Source organism: Athene noctua, chromosome 1 (genome assembly GCF_965140245.1).
Source record: "Athene noctua chromosome 1, bAthNoc1.hap1.1, whole genome shotgun sequence".
NCBI classification, from domain to species: Eukaryota; Metazoa; Chordata; class Aves; order Strigiformes; family Strigidae; genus Athene; species Athene noctua.
Window position 1 is genome coordinate 79305638 of NC_134037.1, and position 19146 is coordinate 79324783.

At 36.3% G+C, this 19146-nt stretch overlaps 1 protein-coding gene across 2 annotated transcripts in view; it reads right to left on the reverse strand.

Annotated features, from left to right (window-relative positions):
* Positions 1–2525: 2525 nt before the first annotated feature.
* PDE10A (phosphodiesterase 10A) overlaps positions 2526–19146 on the reverse strand; it is a 379155-nt gene continuing 362534 nt past the window's right edge. For both annotated transcript variants that reach the window (XM_074924896.1, XM_074924887.1), the window contains exons 19-22: positions 17084–17195; positions 12638–12718; positions 8579–8667; positions 2526–2976 (exon numbers count right to left, since the gene is read on the reverse strand). In XM_074924896.1, the coding sequence (XP_074780997.1) occupies positions 2859–2976; positions 8579–8667; positions 12638–12718; positions 17084–17195 (400 nt within the window). In that variant the 3' untranslated portion in view covers positions 2526–2858. The remainder of the gene's footprint in view (positions 2977–8578; positions 8668–12637; positions 12719–17083; positions 17196–19146) is intronic.

Below are 19146 nucleotides of genomic sequence, written 5' to 3' on the forward strand. Positions count from 1 at the left end.
TGAGCCATGAAATTCAAATGCAGCTTCAAATCTTTAATTTTCCGTGGCTTTGACTTTGGAAGTGCAGGTGTAAGTTTGTTTCTACAAAAAATTTACGCATCTGAATCTGCACCCTGTAAATGCTAAGACAGACTAAATTTTCTTAGATAATACAGTCAATTGTGGCTATTTTTGTTGGTTTAGGTGCTAACAAAGAATAACATTTTGTCATGACCTTTCTCCTCTTACACACCTGGAACACAAGTCAAACCACAACCAGTGGAGCCAAAATTTTTAATTCTAATGGATATTATACTATAGAAAACATATATTTTATATGGCTTGAAGAGTTCTACATTAGAAACAATACCAGATTGATTGGAGACATTACTAGAACAACTTATTGCCAATTTGACAAATTTGCTAGGGAGACATGTTCTGTATCAGTACTTATAAGCTTCAAAACATAAAATACTATGTGATACTGCCAAATAATTTGAATGGTAAGTAACAGAACTAGTGAAGTTCTTTACTGTCAATGAGTAAAAGATTAATTAAAAGCTTAAATGACACAGACAAAGTGTGATAAGGAATACTTTTGCATCGCTTGTAAGACCAGCTTTCAAAGATGGAGAATAACAGCAAATGTACTTAATCCATGAAGGAAAAACATTCTATTCAGTTGTTGCAGTATTTCAATTTCAGGGAGTATTTTTGTAGTCATCACAGATTTAGATAATTTCCATGTAAATTAGGAACCATGGATTGTGTCTCAAGTACTTAGCAGATGAAAAGTTGCATCTGCACGATTTAGAACTGCTAAGGAGTAAAGCAGAGGACACAGCATGAGATACTATTCATTCTACTTTGGTGTAATTGTTTCCTGCCTTTTGTTTTTTTTGTTTTTTTTTTTTTTAAATTCCAAGATAGTTTGCTATGGTTAACAATTAATTTCTGCACTTAAAATTGGCAAAGCAAAATGAAAAAAATTATGAGGCTGCTGCTAGGTAACCTGTATCATACAAATAAGAAAGCTTCATATTGAATTCTCAACCTCTGGTATATCTATGTACTGCAAAGGCTTAGGTGCATTTATACATTATGCAATTATGTATCACATACTGTACACATGTACAGATACTGGTATGTGCTCGACCATAACAGAAGGCAAAACTCAAGAGTCCAAGTCATTTACATGAAACCCATAAGATGACATGCTTATTAGAGCAATACAGCTCAACAGACATGAGATGGAAAAAGAGAACCTGTGTTCTGTCTTTAAGTCACTACTGTTATTTGTTGCAGTTACACAAATGGCCACATTATCACGGAACCACTACAAGAGTGTATTATCTGTGAAAAAGCATATAATGCAGTATAGGCTGTATGTGAAAGGTATGCAAAGACTGTTTTCACACAGTCAATATGGATCAATATAAAGATTTTTTTCTCATTATTTTTAAGAGAAAGATGAAGGCAAACTGATTGTTGTTGAAACATACTCTGTACAATTGCACTAAATTTAAAAGAGTGGCATTAAATGTAAGGTCTTAAAAGTCTGCACATAAGTTTGTAAGGCTGAAGCCTAAGTCAGCACAGAACTGTAAACACAATATTTTAGAGTACTTTTCTTCAGTCAGCTATCGTTCACTAAAAAAGGCAGTTCTAAGCCTGCAAATTTTGCTGAACTAGGGGAAAAAAGCAAACAGACAAATGGAGAAGTTTCCTAATTTCACTCATTTTGGGATGGGGGAAAAGAGCAGTAGAAGACATGCAGTGTTACTGTGCAACACAAAAGCTAGTCAATACAAAAACATTTTTGATTTATTGTGATGGTACCACAATTGCTCTTATCAGACCTGACTCTTCTGACAAGGCTTTTGTTCCCAGCAGATAACATACTTCAGGTATGTGTCTAATACCTTTTAAAATACAACTCAGCAGGTAGAAACAAAAATGATGACTTTACTTAATTGTGAGCTAGGCAAGGAAATCTTTGCTGTCACATTTAAATTTTAATCTGATACTTCTGCCACTATGGATACAAAAACTCCAACCTGAAATTCTCTCTCATAGCAGAGATAAATACTCAGTACTTCCAGTGTTTTAAAGGAGGAGTTTTCTAGGTTTATAAATTATTCTGAAGAACAAAGCACCATCACTAGTTCTTTCAACATTTGCCTTGTGAGTGACAGACAATTTGCATCACGATGCTTAATGAAGTACTTTAAAATTTCAACCTGAATGTTGGTTTTCCTTTACTTTGCAGCAAGAGAATTCACTGTAACCTAAGCATGAATTATTGTCTCCAAGGATTCTGCTGGAGTTCAAACTGATTACAAGTAGATCACACATAAACATTCACAATAGCAATGGGTATATTGTTCTATTTATAGCCAAGAACTCCCAAGTGACACTGGTGTTAAAGCCAGCCACAGTACGGTATAATAAAAGTACCATTGAAACCCTTACTAGAAAGATACAATTTAGAAGTACCCCCTAAATTCCCCCCCCCCCCCCCCCAGTCAGTTTTAAATTAAGGCCTCAGCAATGTAGCCTATGAGATAAGGCCAGTCTTTTATATTCACAAGTTGTAAGTTCTCTTTTGATAGCTGATTCCTAAACATCTGGGTTGTCGTTTTCCCTCTGTTCACATTGTGTCACTGGTGTATGTCAGGAGATCGGCTGCCAGAATCATTTAGCTGAGGTAACTCCACGGGTATTACCTTCCTAGGCAGATCTGCTTCTCAGCATTTTGTAGCTTTTCTTTTTTCCTTTTTCTTTTTTTCTTTTTTTCAAATAAAAATGAAACAAAACAAAAAACAACGCCCAAAACAAGAAGGGATGCTTTTTGGGTTAAAGCAATCTGTTGCTGCTGTTCAGTCATCAATCTTCACAGGAAGTGAGTCTGATGTCCCAGGAGCAAGGGACTGGGAGGGAATCCATATAGAAGCTTCCTCACCTCTTGTTACTTTCTCCCACTGGCTGAGATTGTCCCTGGAGATGCAAAAAAGTCAGAGGTAAAGCACTGTTCATAACTTTACTAGGATTTCCTCTTAACAACACCATTTGCTGTACTGTACTTGGAGATGTAGCTCTATGCTGTATGTAAGTACCTGTATATCATCAAGCTTTTATCACCTTTACATTATTTCATCTTTCACCTTAAGTTATACCATTTTGTAATTCTGGGTGTCTCGTATATGTGTTCACTAGATATGTCTATGGCATACCTTCCCCAGAATAAGCCCTGAAGCTAGAGGCTAGAACCTGCTTCCATTAAAAATTTCTAGCCCTCATGGCTGCAGAGAACACCCAGCTGTGACCCAAGAGACACATGTCTGCAGAGATTCTGAAACAGCAGCCTGAAGACAAGCAGCCTTCCTCACTTTGGACTTCAGAGATTTTACCACAGCATCCTTTGGCCCTTTTCAAAACCACCAGAGATTGGGACTTCCGCCAGGAAACTTCCTTTACTGGAAACCACAGGAGTGCATTAAGCTTTCTGAAACTCCTGAATATGGGCTGCTCACCAGTCTATAAAATGTTGTACGCCAACAACATAGTATCAGTTACTAATATGGTGATCCTACTATCAACCTACTACATTTAAAGAGTACCCCTTCCTCAAGACAGAAATTTTTTTTAGTGTCTCACATTCTGGTCAACTCTCAAGCCCAAATTTTGGTTCACAAGCCATAAAATAATGGGAAATCAAGTTGGTAATGTTCAAATGATCTGAAGGGGCTACAGACGCGTGATCTTACTTGCTGTACACAGTAATACCACTCCAGTGACTTGGAAGTCTGTGTTGATGATGTCCAATAGTGGACCACAAATGCAACATATGGCCAGATCTGGCAGTCTTCAAATACAGAGAAAAAAGGGCAAGCTGTTTCAATTTCATACTGTCAGACATCTAGTTACTAAAACAACAGTTCTTAGAAGTCTTCAGTAAACAAACAGGATGGTAAAAGTACTAAGGTCTTACATGCTATGTCATTGTATTACATCAGAATTTATGTAGCAGAGCTCTTTTGATTTTTATGGCACAGCTTTGCTTGAAACAGTGGATAAAACACCAAATAATGAGCTGAAAGCACAGAGAACAGGTAAGTAAAGAAAATGCTGCATTTTCTGGGTATGGGAGAAGGCAGGATCTGATGGAGTCTGCCAAAGAAAGTTGATGCCCTCTAGGGGAACACCTACACCATTGTCTGCAGACAGATGGAAAACTGCTCTGCTACTGCTCCAGGCCAACTGGAAGTCATGAAGCCAGCGTTAACATGGCACTGAATCTCAGCTAATACATTCAGGCACTAAGGATTAGAAAAAACTGAACTGTCACTATTTCTAGGTCCCTTTCCTAAAACTGGGAAAGTAATGAGGAGAATTGCAGCCAAAATATTTTTAAATTATATCCACTTCATCAAGAATTGAGAGACCTGAAAGCACATGGAAAACTGTTTAAAATTATTTGGTCTGAAATAAAGGAAAAAATTAAATCTGTTCACCTCATCCTTAAAATAAATATACTATCATAGATTTGCCACTTTGGTAGACCCACTGAGTATGTGGGCTACAAAATATACATAGGACTTATTCTGAACACTAACACAGGTGGCTGGTAGTTTTGATCTACATAGAATGACAAGAGAGTATTTAAAAATGTGGAATAAATTACTGGACAAGAAAACCTTCTAGATTCTTAGCTGCTACCTTACCTCAGGGAAACAGTGACTGATACTTCTTTTTTTTTTTTTTTTTTTTTAAAGATGTTGATAATACAATTCGTTTGCCTTTGTGCTCCAAGTGAAGTCCCGACTCCTAAGTGTCTGGAATAAATTCTCAGAAAACTCTCAAAATAAAAACCCTGATGCTGACATGCTGCCTTGGCTGCTTTTGTTACTATTATTTGCAGCTGGTGTCTGTGTTCCAATGAATTCAAGGACGTTGCAGCTTAAACACTGCGTTCCAAGAACAAGCACTGCTGGTGAAGGGGTGGTATCAAAATCGGTTCTGTCAGCAGCTGAGGCAATACCAAACAGGAATGAGGCTGTATTCCTCTCATCACACTGAATAACAGTTGCCCATGAAAAATAAAGGAAAAAACCCAGTATAGTGCAAAATCAGCCATTTGAAATGCTCTGGAGTAACCTAAACCCTGCAATGACATGTATTTTAATAATTGGGGAGTTTGAAATTAATCTGTAGTCTTGATTTCCTACTCTGCATCTCAAAGTCTGAACTCTCAACACTTCCTCCTCAACCCCCTCAAACAGACAGCAGAGGGTAATTTCAAGGCTAAGCTAAAACTATCTAACTGTTCCTCAGAAGACTGTGCCAGGGTGTGGATTTTCAGGAAACTCTTTAGTCTTACAGATAGCTTAATCCCCATCCACACATCTATGCCCCAGTTCTGCATCATTGCAATCTAAATTAAGGAATGCACAAGAGCAAGGTGGGGAGCTGTGTCTGTACAGAGCTGTGCCCAGTCTGGAGACTGTGCCAGTGTAGCTTTCAGAAGTATCAGTATTATAACCGTAATTGGAATTCCAATGAACAAACATAATTCCTAGAACACAAAGGTTCATATAATCTCTGCCAGGAGTGATGGCTTTTACTTCAGATATCACACCCTTTGCAGAAAAACCCACTCTAGAAAAGATGTTCGTGCTTGATCTTCAGAATCACGGAGAACCTTTTATCTAAACCACATATGTATGTGGGTGCTTGATACTCCACAATTCACCTTTAAACCTACTCAGCTGAGTACTGAAAGATGGACCATCAACTATTACAAGCCACTTTTGCAAGCAAGCCTCATTTGGATATCTATGTGGCCTTTCCAAAACCCTCTCCCGAAGAAGATGCTGTGCAGTCTGAAGCACTCAGCCTCTCTAAGCCTCAGTTCACATTAAGCGGAATAACAATGCTAACTTCTTACCAAAGGTACTGGCAGGCTTATGCAAACGGTTCTGCATTTTTAAGACTTCTCATTTGATTGTGCTAGTAGCAGAACTTTCCTGACATCCAGTGCTGAGATTAATTTATTAATTATATAGACTCTGCAAGACATTTTCACGTTAAAAGCATATAGATACTGATTTGGGAAGTAAAAGTACACCCACATGTTGTCAAATTAATAATACAAAAGAAAGAAAAAATTTCATCTATAAAGTAGTTTGACAGTATTAGCTTGAGTAGAAACAAGTAACTGGAAACACTCGTGGTATTACTGCCTTTCTAATAGTGGGTATAATAGTTGCTGTTTGGTCCATGTAAACAGTATAAAACTCTTTCTGACAGAAAACGTGGTTATGCAAAGCACAATCTATGTTCCAGTAACGTGGATCGAACAACTGACCATTTAGCTTTCAGTCATCAACACAGCTTAAGCAACGTATCTTCAAGCAACAGTTACACAGAGAAGTTAGAAAACTTCCAAGATCTCAGACTACTTCTCAGTAAAGCAGCTGGATGACTCATGATCTTGTAAAGACTGAAAGGATTACAAGCAGTTCTGTAGTTTAATTCATGTTCTCTGATTTCACACTGAAAGCAACTCTTCCATATTTGTCAGAGTACACACTATTCAATTATCTGTGATCAAATTATCAACACTTATATATTAGGTCAACATAACTCAGGGAGTACACATTCCTACCCTGTACTGTAACTCCAAAATTCAAAACAGGATTTGGACTCTGATATCGTTATGATAGTAAGACACCCCACAGCATTTTGAAAACAGAGAATAACTGAATGCTTTATTGTAACTGATGGAACCACTGAAGTATGCAATTACAAATACTTCCACATTACTCAATTTAGGACAAAAAATTACTGCCTATTGTTTACCAGACACTGTTACTTTCATAGTTTCTAAGGACGAAAGACACTACTGTAAGGATCACTGAGCTGGACTGCATAAAAGAGACAATTGGCAAATTCATCTTCATAACTGTATCTCAGACCACTAACTGTGCCTTAGACCTGTATCCCATTTACCTCTCTTTTAAAAAGTATATCTAGCCTTGGTTTAAGATCTTCAACTGGCATTACTCCAAATGCTAAAAAAGACATTCGCCATATTCCTCATTTGAACCTTTGGGCTTCAAGTAGTCTTTACCTGCTAAATTAATGAGTTTTGCCTAATCAGAAAACATACTATGGAGATAGTTACAGATTTCGATAAAGATATTATCTTGGATAAACTAAATACATTATGTCAGATTTTTTAGTCTCTCACTACTAAGATCTCAAAACATTCTTTAAGTTCTTAATCTTCTCTTATTTTCTAGTGTCTTTATCTACTCTTCTTAAAGCACAAATGCTAAACAAGATTCCAGCTATAGCCCCATTAGTGTAATAACTACAGAGGTATCATCTCTAATCCTACTTAGTATTCCCTCCATATCTATCTAAGGGTTGCACATCCATACCCATCAATGGGACCTTAGAGGCAGCTGACTATTGACGATGGCTCCTAGATACTCACTGATTTTTGTAAGATAGTCTTCTGTCTCACTGGTACAGACCTACATCTTCTTCTCATAGTGATATGAAATAGCGTTTGGGTGCAATTTAAATTATTTTGCTAACCATTATGTTACATTTCATGGCATTGTATATAGTGGGCACTGTTCTTTTACTTCACATGGATCGTTTAGTCCACAAGATCAGACAAGTGACAGAGTAGGTAGATATACCATACAGAACAAATAAAATGTTCAATGCAAGCTAGAATTTAAGGACCAGAAGAGGAAAAAAAAAATATTATGAGAGAGGTGCTAGTAAGAGCATAGAAAAACAGGCCTCTTTTTCCTGGATGTGACTAAAGATTGCTGGCATTTTATGAACTAACTGTTTTTCTTTAGAGAATAGTAACTTGAACATTTTCATGAAGCGTACTGGTTTCAACAGAAGTTTTGTCAGGAAAGATTGCTAAGGTCCAGGATATAACTATTGGACAGAACTACCTACAAAGAGATCCACCATCATTCCAGGGTAGAAGCAGCCAATCAGTTAAGGACCTTCTCCTCTCCTCCAGAAGATCCCAAGCTGACAGTCCCAACTGACTGATAGGACAAAGTTACATTTGCCTCTCCCACATCCTAGTGGTACTACCCTTACGCTCCTAATTACTGAATATTCCAGGGATCTTTCTTTTCCTGCTTTTTTAATAAAAATATTCTGACATGAAATGAAACTACATGCAAAACCCACATTTTTTTTAATGAAACCAAATTCTAGCCAATCTTAGTTGTGAGAACCATGTTGAAGTAAAAAGGACACAGGGAGATTGCACTGAACCAGCGTAGATAGGTATACATAAGCACTGAACCAGTTTCTCTCTAAATGCTTTTAGCATCAAACACATTTTAACCAGCTGTGTCTGTAGATCTGCACTGGACAGTCCCAGACAGTAGTTATTGCCTCTGGGTTTCTGCATAGATTAATGCGCGATGCTTATCTCTGTTTATCTGCATGCAAATTCTACAATTAAAAGTCTACAATTCCAGACAAACTTGCAAAGCATGTTTGCTTTTTCTTTAACTAAGCTACATGATATACAAAAACTTGCATATTTACTCACCTGCATGCTCGGAGTAGCGGCCCAGTTGGAGGAAAGATCTGTGCAAGTGTGGTGTAACATGGGATGGCTACAGCATTGTAGAACCCAATCTATGAAAAAAAGTATTGAAGAAGAATAGTTAAATGTTGCCAAACTGTAACATTGAAAGTTAACAGTCAACTAGCTCAAAGCTGTTGACTACTTACTTAATTACCATTTACATTAGTACTTCACACTGCTGCATGTCCTCTTAATATCCAAAAGCTTTAAAATGAAGCATTAACAGTGAAGTCTCTGGTAATTACAAGTTGCTTACATGCCTCTATAATATGACTGCTTTTATTATCCAATTGATTTGTTCAGGATCTGTCTGGCTTTTTGTGTCAGCAGTGGCAGGAAGTAGGTGCAGATAGCAGAGCCATTTCTGCAAATATTATTCTTGTGATGATATTTTTTTTTTTTTTAAAAAAAAGGAAAGTTGTGCAGCATTGCCAAAATATGGTTAACATTCTGGATTGATCTGATGTCCTCAAGAGTATTTATTCCATAGTTCAATTTATTTGAGATGGTGGGGACTTTGCACCTTTGGAAAGTTTCTGAAAGGTGTGCGCTGTGATCAATAGCTGGTTTGCAATTTGTTTTCATTATGTGGTCCAGTGATATTTTTTTACCATTATCATATAAATCTATTTTGAGAACATCAAATGAGTACCTCTTTAATGATATCTGATTCATACAGGCTTAGGAGCTTATGACAGCTACCATGTCACAGCTGAATTATCATGACACGAGGAAATTTTTAGAAAATGCTATTTAAATATTAGCAAGGATGACAGGTTAAATTCAGATCCATTATAACATCACTCATTTATCCCAGACTCTCATGATAGAGTTACAGTAGTGCACTGTGATCCCTTTCTCTGGGCAGAGTTTTTAAATGCCTTTTAGTGAAATACCATGTACTGTACTGTGACCAAAGCATTTAATAATAAGTCTCTTTTTAGCAGCCTAAACATTGGCCTTTATTCAGAAATAGAAGAGCAACTCTTGTCCTCACCTCTCTCAGTACAAAGATTCCTCCCATACTGCTATGTAACCAAATCCATTCTGTACTATAAAAAAAATTATACATTTTCTGACCTGAGAACCCAACAGTCTGAGCTGAAGTAATCATGATGTAACAAACAGAAAGAAACTGCAGCTAGTGAAAAGGCAAGGCTGCACACAGGTGTGATGTCTGCTCATCAATAAAAAGATTGTTATTTTGCATAGTGCACCACTGTTTTTTTCCTATGTGTTTTTTCTTGTTGGCTCTTTTTCTTGTTTGTTTATTCTTAATGAGGACTATTTTATTTCACTGGAAAACAGAATATTACTCCATAATTATCAAAAATTAAAATGGGACCTTAGGTAGAGTCACACTTTAGACCTTCTGGCTCAATGAGAATTGTGTTGTCATTGCAAAACCTAACAGATTTCAACCAAACTAATTTCATCTGCAATATATTCTGAACAACCTTCTCTTTGGAACTCCAGTATTCAGAATAAAATGTGTCTTTTAAGGTCCTGAAAACTTATAAGTAAAATGCACATCAATCTAGGAGGAAAAACCCTAGAAGGCTCAATGGATTTAAGTTTTGAATAAAGCCAGCTAATTAAAAACATTCCTTTGAGAGTTTCCATTTCTGACTGAGAGCAAACGCACACAAATCCCTTTTGTAAAAGGTTTGGATTATCCAAATCAATGATTCCAGATTTATTTTATGTTGCTGTGGCTAGACAGAAGTCCTAGGGTTGACTCGGGTATGAGCAAACTACTGAAGTCACGGCAGGAATGGCAGTGTATGTATATCTTAAAGATGCATAAGCAAGAGGAACTAGAAAATATTTTCTTTTTTGGAAATAAATTGTTCCTGTCTCTTTAACTGTGCATCCTAAACACACAGCTAGCTTTAACAGATGGATCTTTAACATTCTGACCAGAGTAAGAAATCTCTCTTAACGTTTTAAACCTTGGTGCGTAAGAGTAAACTTTATATTTTCAACTTGAAAACTGCATTTCTGGGATAAGCTTTGAATGGCTGAAGCACATGAACTGTTCCTTCTCTCCCCCTTCATTACTCAGGCTGGCTTGACTTGCTTATTAAAATGACTTTCAAGTCACTGCATAGTTTTGGTTTGCTATTTTCTTCACAGGTTCCAAAAGGAGGACCAGAAAAGAAGATGGTGGGATGTTTGCTGAGTTAGGAACAAACTCTCAGTGCAGGCTCCACAGAAAGAAGACACCAGACTCAGACACCTGACATGAGCTGTGCTGCAAAGGGTGTAAAGCACAAGAGAGACCAACTGATCCAGTCACCCAGGTGAGAGGAATTGCTAAATACAATTCCTGTTCTGATCAAAGATGAATACTTGAGGCGGAAGTAGGGATTACATGTTTATACAAATCCTCATTTCCTAAACATCATCATTTAAACAAGGTATAAATTCTTTAATTAAAATCCACATAAAAATACTCATTAATGCTTTTTGTTAGAGACCAAGGAATTGGATGATAATGCTTCTAAATTCTTCAGTGTCTACATAAATATAGGAATGGTTACTTTCACGCAATTATATACGTCCTAAATCTCACATTTTGCTGTAACACTGTTGTAAGAACAGCTACAACTATACTACTGAAGTTGGCTTTTAACATCCGATTTTGCTTAATATTTTACTGTCAAACTGTTAAGAAGCATGAAACAGAGCACAAAGTTTAAAAGAACCTAATGAGGACAGTAGCTGGCACAATTCTGACTGTGTTTTAAAGAGGAAAAATAAAGCTTATTTTTTTAGATCTGTGCTTTCACCTCATTAACATTTCTTTCACAAATGCCACATTTCATAATACTCTCTACTTTTCAAGATGTCCAACGATAACTAATACAGTGTGGGGGAAAATAAATCAAATGCAGAAAAATGTTTCTGCTCTTTTTAGGTTTATACTAAACATACAGATTCAGTAAATTAACTGCTAATTCCTTACTATAATAAGGGTAATAGTTTTCATGCTAAAATATGATAAAGCATATGGAGTAAAGTGTCAGAATATAGAAATTTCCAGTCTTGTTTACCAAGTAATTAATCTATAGTGATTTTGTGATGTCATTTCTAATTTATTTTAATTATTGTTCATTTCAGAGTTCATAAAATGCTTTGTGAGTGTTAACTACTGACAATTAAAGCATCAGATACAACTAAAATAAAAAACCCCTTTTTTATATATATATATGTATATGTATATGTATGGACAATGGACAACTTAAACTTATTTTTCTCTGCTCAGATAATCAAAGGACAAGCTACCTTTCTCATCTACCCAAAAAAGTTAGTTCAAAGACCCTTTTTTTCCCTTCAAATTTATGTTTACAAAATACTAACTTTCCCAAGGGAAAGCATAAATAAAATCGGTCATTTCTGCACATTTGTGCACAGGAAAATCAGTACCCAAAGCCTATGAAACACAGAATACTGAGGCTCTTAGAAATACACTCCTTATTGCTTATTCTCAAGAAACTCTTCACTTTTTTTTTGTTTTGTTTTAATTTTAGGAATGACAAAAAGCAGTGTTTGTAGTTATCCAAAAACCTAATGAAGAAGTATTGGTACAGAATCACAAATATTTTGAAATCTGAATCTGAGTATTTTAACCAGGAACAGGTGACGAAGTTCATCTTGCATTCAGGATAAAACAGCAAAACCTTTTAGCTAAGGGCTGAAGCAACCACTTCCTAAGCTGAAAACATGTTATTGACACCTCTTGAAATCATAGGTGACTGTGGTTTTAGCTAGAGTTACAAGTACAGAGAATGGAACGTAACAACAGCAAAGAGCACACTGCCATTTAAGAAAACATTTGAAAACAAGTTTTCCACTGCTGCTTAAAAAAGTTAACCCTGTTTTGCATACAGAACATAAAATTCAACAGCCCACATACCCTAATGTCAAATACAGCATTCACTAATATGTAAAATGCTTTTTTCATCCATGTTTTATTAACACTATAAACATGTATAATTGTACTGATTGAGTTCATACCTGACCCTGAGGGACTTCATCTTTCTTGTCTCTGTCCATCATAGGAATGGGTTGAATACCTGTTTTCTTCATTTCATCACCCTGGAGAAAGGCAGAGGAGAGATTAGGAAAACAAAAATCAAGACTACTGAGATCTGAATTAATTTCCATCTTTTATTGTATGTCAGTCTAAAAATCCAGAACTTAAAATTATGTACAGTGCCTGTCTAAGGCAAACTCACAAAACTGCCTAAGGAGGGGCTCATTCTGTACATTCACCTAAATGATAATGTAAACAGCAGATGCTGGATATTAAGTTTTTGAATCAATATACACACATTTTCCTTGTTTCCGAGGGCATCTCCATAATAAAAAGCAACTAGAAGAATAAAACCAAAGAAAGCAGTTCATTCTATTCTGCTCTCTACATAGTTAGTTTCACCTTTCAAAACATTACCCATTTAAAGCAGTATAATACAATGACCAGTAGAACGCAACTCACCCATCCAAGGAAAAGCTGAATATACAATGTGCCCTCTTTGTCAAAAATACAATCTTTATGACCATGCTGCTTTGAAGAAGCTGCCTGTCAAACAGCCTTCTTTAAGTACGTTATTCCTCTGCATTCATAAGAGGAATACTGGAAATGATGCAGGATATCCAAAGACCAGATATATGTAATGTACAAGAGAAAACTGTCTCCTTATATTCCACCCACTACCAGCAGAACAGCCAAAACATATTTCTGAGCACTATACTGGGCCTGAGCAAAATTACTCCTTAAAAACCCATAAGTGGCTGCCTACTTTCTGTAACAAATTGAAGTTTTCCAATAGTCTTATGTCTCAACCTCATTTCAAACCACCACAGATGTTTAATCTTAAGGTTATAAAGGCAACTACAGCTGTAGCAATGTTTTGCGTGGTGAGGTTTTGGTAACAGGAGCCTGCAGGGTTGAAGCTTCCCCCATGTCCAATAGAGCCAGTGCCAGAACTATGAGGGGCTGCTATGGGGAAAGTTAACTCTGTCCCCGACCGACCCAATACACCTTAGCTAGGGAGAAAGTTTATGCAGGAATATTTATGCAGGAATATGCTTACAGAATATTTGTTTATTTGTGTCCTTTAATGTGAGATTCAGCTTACAGAGGTATAGCTATCTGAAAGCTTGGGATGTTCCCTAAATTTGTGTTCTATTTTTCTGCTACAGTTAGTGAAGGCATCTCAACTATTTATTATACCTTTCTCATAAGATTTTATCAAGCCACATTTCAAGTGCCAACGTGCCCTTTCAAAGGAGGATTTTGGGAACTTTTACTCAAAGGGAAGTTTGCAATATAATAAATTGATTCTGATCTAAGCAGAGCATCTTTCTGCTTGACCACCTTGCAACTACTTTGAGTGGATGGGGGCTTCTGGAAGTCAATAACCTCTTGACTATTTGGCCTCATCACATATTAACTATGAATCCTGGTCAATTATCAAAAAAGAGATGGAACCAGGAATTTTTGGTGTCTTTAATATTCTCTCAAATCACATATTTCTTTATCCAAGTAGTTAGAGAGGCTAGAATCATCAAATCTAGTCTCTTTTAGACATTTTACTGTTGAAAGAAACAAAAGGAAAGGCCTCTTTCCTCAGCTAATTTAAAAAAAAAAAAATGCCTGTAACATTTCCAAGCACAGAAATTCAGTGGATTGTTATTTAGGAACTGTAGGCAAATTTTGGTTTTATGTGCCCCCAGTAAATATATATTTTTTTTCCCCCATTTATTTCAACTACCACAATTAATTGATCCAGGACTGTCTGCAGCTACCATTGTCTCAGTGATAAGAACCTCAACGCTAAATCATTTAGTATCATATGATTTTAAGCTCTTCGATTAACATAACATCCAGTGCTCGAGAGACATTTGAAGTCAGAGCTTTGAGGAAGCTGTCCAGCTTCTGGCTGATTATGCCAAAACTGAACAAAGCTCAGATCTATGTTCACCATTTCACCTTGAAAGAAAAAGGTAACAGAGTCACAGAATGGTTTGAGTTGGAAGGGACCTCTTGGCACCATTCAGTCCATCCCACACAGCTATGCCAGCAAGATCAGCTAGAGCAGGTTACCCAGGTGGTCCAGTCAGGTTTTGAATATCTCCAGTGATCAAGACTCCACAACTTCTCTGGGCAACCTGTGCCACTGGTTGATCACCCTCACAATAAAAAAAACATTACATCTAGATAAAATGCATGCACTAGAAACACAAGTGTTTTCTTGTGTTCAAGTATGTGTGAACATATATGTGATACACTTGTAAAAAATGCTGCTTCTATCCTCATGGTTGTAATCATGATCAGATAGGTAAAATTTAAATTTTAAGCAAAGAAGTTTATATCGTACTTGCAGTATGGCTATAATAAGTGGCTTATAATAAGTCTCTTAAAAATACCGCAGAAATGGTTTAACAACTACCTAGTGTCTCATATCTTCTCCCCCCCCCCCCCGCCCCCCAAATCACAGCAGACAAATCTTCTACAGTCTTGTAATCCTATATAACTGATCAGCAAATATATTAATTTGCTTGAGTTGTAGCACTGTGGGAAAGCTTCTTGCTGAAGTGATATCAAGGTAAATCTTGAAAACATTAGCTATATTGGGCTTCATTCAATGAAAAAAATCAGTGTGGGATACCACAAAACTGCTGCAACCTCTTCTGCAGTTATTGTTTTAGTTAATGATTACACAAAGAAGAAATACCATGAAAACGTTCTGATTAAATCATTCAACATATTAAGATTGTGAACTCAAGTAGTAATTATAAGCAACATTCTATGCTACTTTTAGAACTGTAACATAACCATTCAAGAGTTAACCTTTTTTCCCAATTAAGTAACAGTTTCTTCAGCGAAACACAATCTAAAATTTCTATTGGTTTAACTTTCTCAGGATTTTCCCTATATCTGCCTCCAGCTTTCCAGTTTCTAGAAGGGTTTAGACCTGTGTCTGGATTTATCAGCCATCCTGACTGTATCACAACATACCCAATTTCTGCCACATACCAACTGACCTCTTCTTAATGAGGATTCAGTAAAACACCAGTTACAGAATTCAATTTCTGGCAATAACTTCTAATTTAGTTCCGCTTCATGAAGTAGCAATATAACAAGATCTACCTTTACTAACTCATCCTTGGATTACAAAACAGGTTCAAGTCTGGGCAGGCTCAATTAAGTCCATAATTTCATCTTCACTATTGTTGAGTAGGAAAAATCAGTTTGATCCTTCTTTCTCCACTGAGTTCACAAGATTTGCATTAAAAAGTCTCTTTGCTTGTAAGCAAAGGAGTATGTAATCAGTGAGGCACATCAACATTATACCTCCATTATCTCACTCATAAAAACACTCACTTTCCAGTGAAGACATTTTAGAAAGTGAGTACTGAACTAGATCTTTGACCTTATACACTGCATTTTTAAAATATTTTATTGCAGTCTGAGCTGTTCATAATTAAGAGAATGAGAACATGTAAATATAAAAAACCACCCACAAGTCATGCACATCTTGAATTTCGTAATGAACATGCAACAGACAGGACAACAATCTCCACACTATATGCATGCTACGTCAACTCTGTGGGCCTGATTTCCATTTTAACCTGTGTAAAACAGAAATAAACCCACTGAACTCTGCAGACTCCCACGGGGCACATAACAGAAAAGAACACTTTATGATACACATGTGTAACAGCAGTTCTGAAAATTAGCATATCTTCTAAAACTGTATAATTCAACTCTACGCAGCACCTTCAGAATTTATTCCTTTCCCTCAAGTAGTCACTGGCACTTTTAAGAATTAAACCGTTAGAACATTTACTCAGCATAAGATACATGAGAGATTGCATCTTTATTTATGGACACGATTACATTAGCCTGGCTTAATGCCTTGTTTCAATTCTCGGTACACCTTATCCGTGGAGTAAATTTCAGTAAAAACCCAGCTCTTTCCGAGACCCAGTTGTTGAACTGACTCACAAAGAAGATTCAAATGGTTGGATCAGAACAATTTTAAGGTTTGTCATATTTGCTTTAGCATTTCCTGGAATCATACTACAGCTTTATAAGTGTGTTTCAAGGCAGCTGAGCTGGTAGCTGTTTTCATATTTTGGTTTTTTAGCATACAAATACAACCTTCACAAAACTTACAGATTTTCTTCTGCATTCTGTTGCTTGGTCACTTTACGTTAGGACATACTTTCTAAATTCATCTTTAACAGAGAGAAAAAACACTGCCTGAAAATAAGGAAACTAACTTAGGTTTTTAAATAGCTTTGGATTAAACAACAAAACACATGCGTGCACCAATGAACAGTCTTTAAAACAAGCACGTTAAGATATCAATTGAAAAATACTTATGGTTGTTTTTCCTTCCTGGATACTTACATTTATAAAGTAAAGAGTGTAAACAAAAGAAATGCACATACCTCAGCCCAGAACTCCGCATATATATCATTAGCTGTCAGTCTGGTAACTGGCCACAACTTTGTTACAGAACACAAATCACAAGCTGTCATCATCAGACCAATCACTCTATCTCTAAAATAAAATGACATTAAATTGTAGAATTAATAATCACACTACAAAGTTTTTATCTGCCCTTCCTCAGCTCAATCAGCAGTAAATATACTACAAAATTTCTCCCACCTTGCTTGTTTCTTCCTTACTTGTTTATAATTCATTGGTAAGGCATCACACAAATTGTGTATTATATTCCCTGTAGTATTCCCCTGGTAGCATTGTCTGCAACCAGAGTTCACTAAGTATCCTCTGTACAGTCACATTAGATGTACAAAACTACGCAAGAATGCCTGCATGTTAAAACACTTATGTGCCCCTCTAATTTTCTGAAAATACAGTAGTCTATAAAAAGATGGCATATCCTGTGGCTGTATTTCTGTTCTTTAAAGAGCTCCACATGCTCCATAAAGAGGAAAAACTACTGAATCTTTCTCAAGGTACTCGATCATTGTTTTGTTGGAATGAATTCTAATGCTGACGGAACAAGAATCCTACACGTAACTGTCCTGTACACGAACAAACCCGTTCACAGAATAATTGAACAGTATCAGGAGGATTATAATCTGTATTAGAACAAGGCACATGCAAAAGAAGTCTTATTTAAACACCTTTCTAGCACTCATCTACTATTCAAATGTATGGTTTATGAATCTAAGTTTTATAAAGAAAACTGGTAAATTAATGAAATCATGGTTTTCCACCCAGTGGAGAAGGTGACACTTCAGGACACCTGCATGTTTGTTAATAATGCCTATTCCATGAAAAAACGCACAACTTTCTAACTTGCACGCCAATGTGATGCAGTCATAAAAACTGTGCCAAAAGGCAAAAATATCAGGGAAAATACACAAATGGACAATATAATCAATAGATAAATGGCAAAGTGCAATTCCCCTGAGTTAAGAAAGAGGATTCATCAGCCACCATAAGGGCCAAATTTGGCATTTCTTTGTATGTACAGATTCCAACTAGAAGTCTTGGATTCTTTAGCCACATTACAAACTGATGTCCTATCTCCAGACATGTGGCTTTACAATGAAAATTCTTGAGGGCAGGTAAGAAAAAAAAAATAATAAATGCAATAGAATATTCAACTACAAACTAAATAGTTGTGATCCTGTTTAAATTTTATAAACCCTACATTCAAGATTTCTGGTAAAATTTATTCTGAGATTATCAGAAGCTAGAATATCTTTGTCTTTTCAAGATGCTGAGCTTTATTCAGGTTTGATGTTTCAGTTCCATATTGGGAAATAAGTTTTTCAAAAGTGTCCTTCCTACAGTGCTGTATTAATTTATTCAAAACTACTGACAAAATCCTGTAAAACTCCTCAGAAAGAAGACCCAAGTACCAAAGTCCCTTTTGAAAATAAATCGGAATCATGACTCAGTATTTTCCCGTATCACCTCTCTAATTTTTCTCTGCATTAGATTAATGACAGGATCCACTTTCCATTAAAGAACTCTGAAGGGCTGCATGAGCACTTTAATGAAGCCTGTTACTAGACGCATCTCTAATCCAGGGTGCACTATGTTTTGGTTATACAGAGACATGTATTTATGAATATATGCATTTGTATATGTTTAAAACTTAGAGCTCTCTTAATTCACAAGGGTTGAGATCTGACCAGAATTCTTTCCAAAAAAAGTATATTGACAGAATAATAAAAATACTGAGATAAAAATAAAACCAAGTAATTATTGCACTATTCCTTTTATCCACCACCACCTAACTGCCCTAAGTTTCCTCTGCAGTTGATCTGTCACTGAACTGTGCAGATGACAAGCAAAGGCAGTGGCATGCAAATATAAAATACTGGAAACTCCTGTTACATACTTGGATTTTTACATACAGCTGGCCTTAGAAATCTAATATATAATTACTGTGGACACAGAAATTCTTTTCAAAAAATAAGGTTTTTCTTTCTATGACTAATGCCATAGTGAACTAATACTAGTTTGCTGCTTT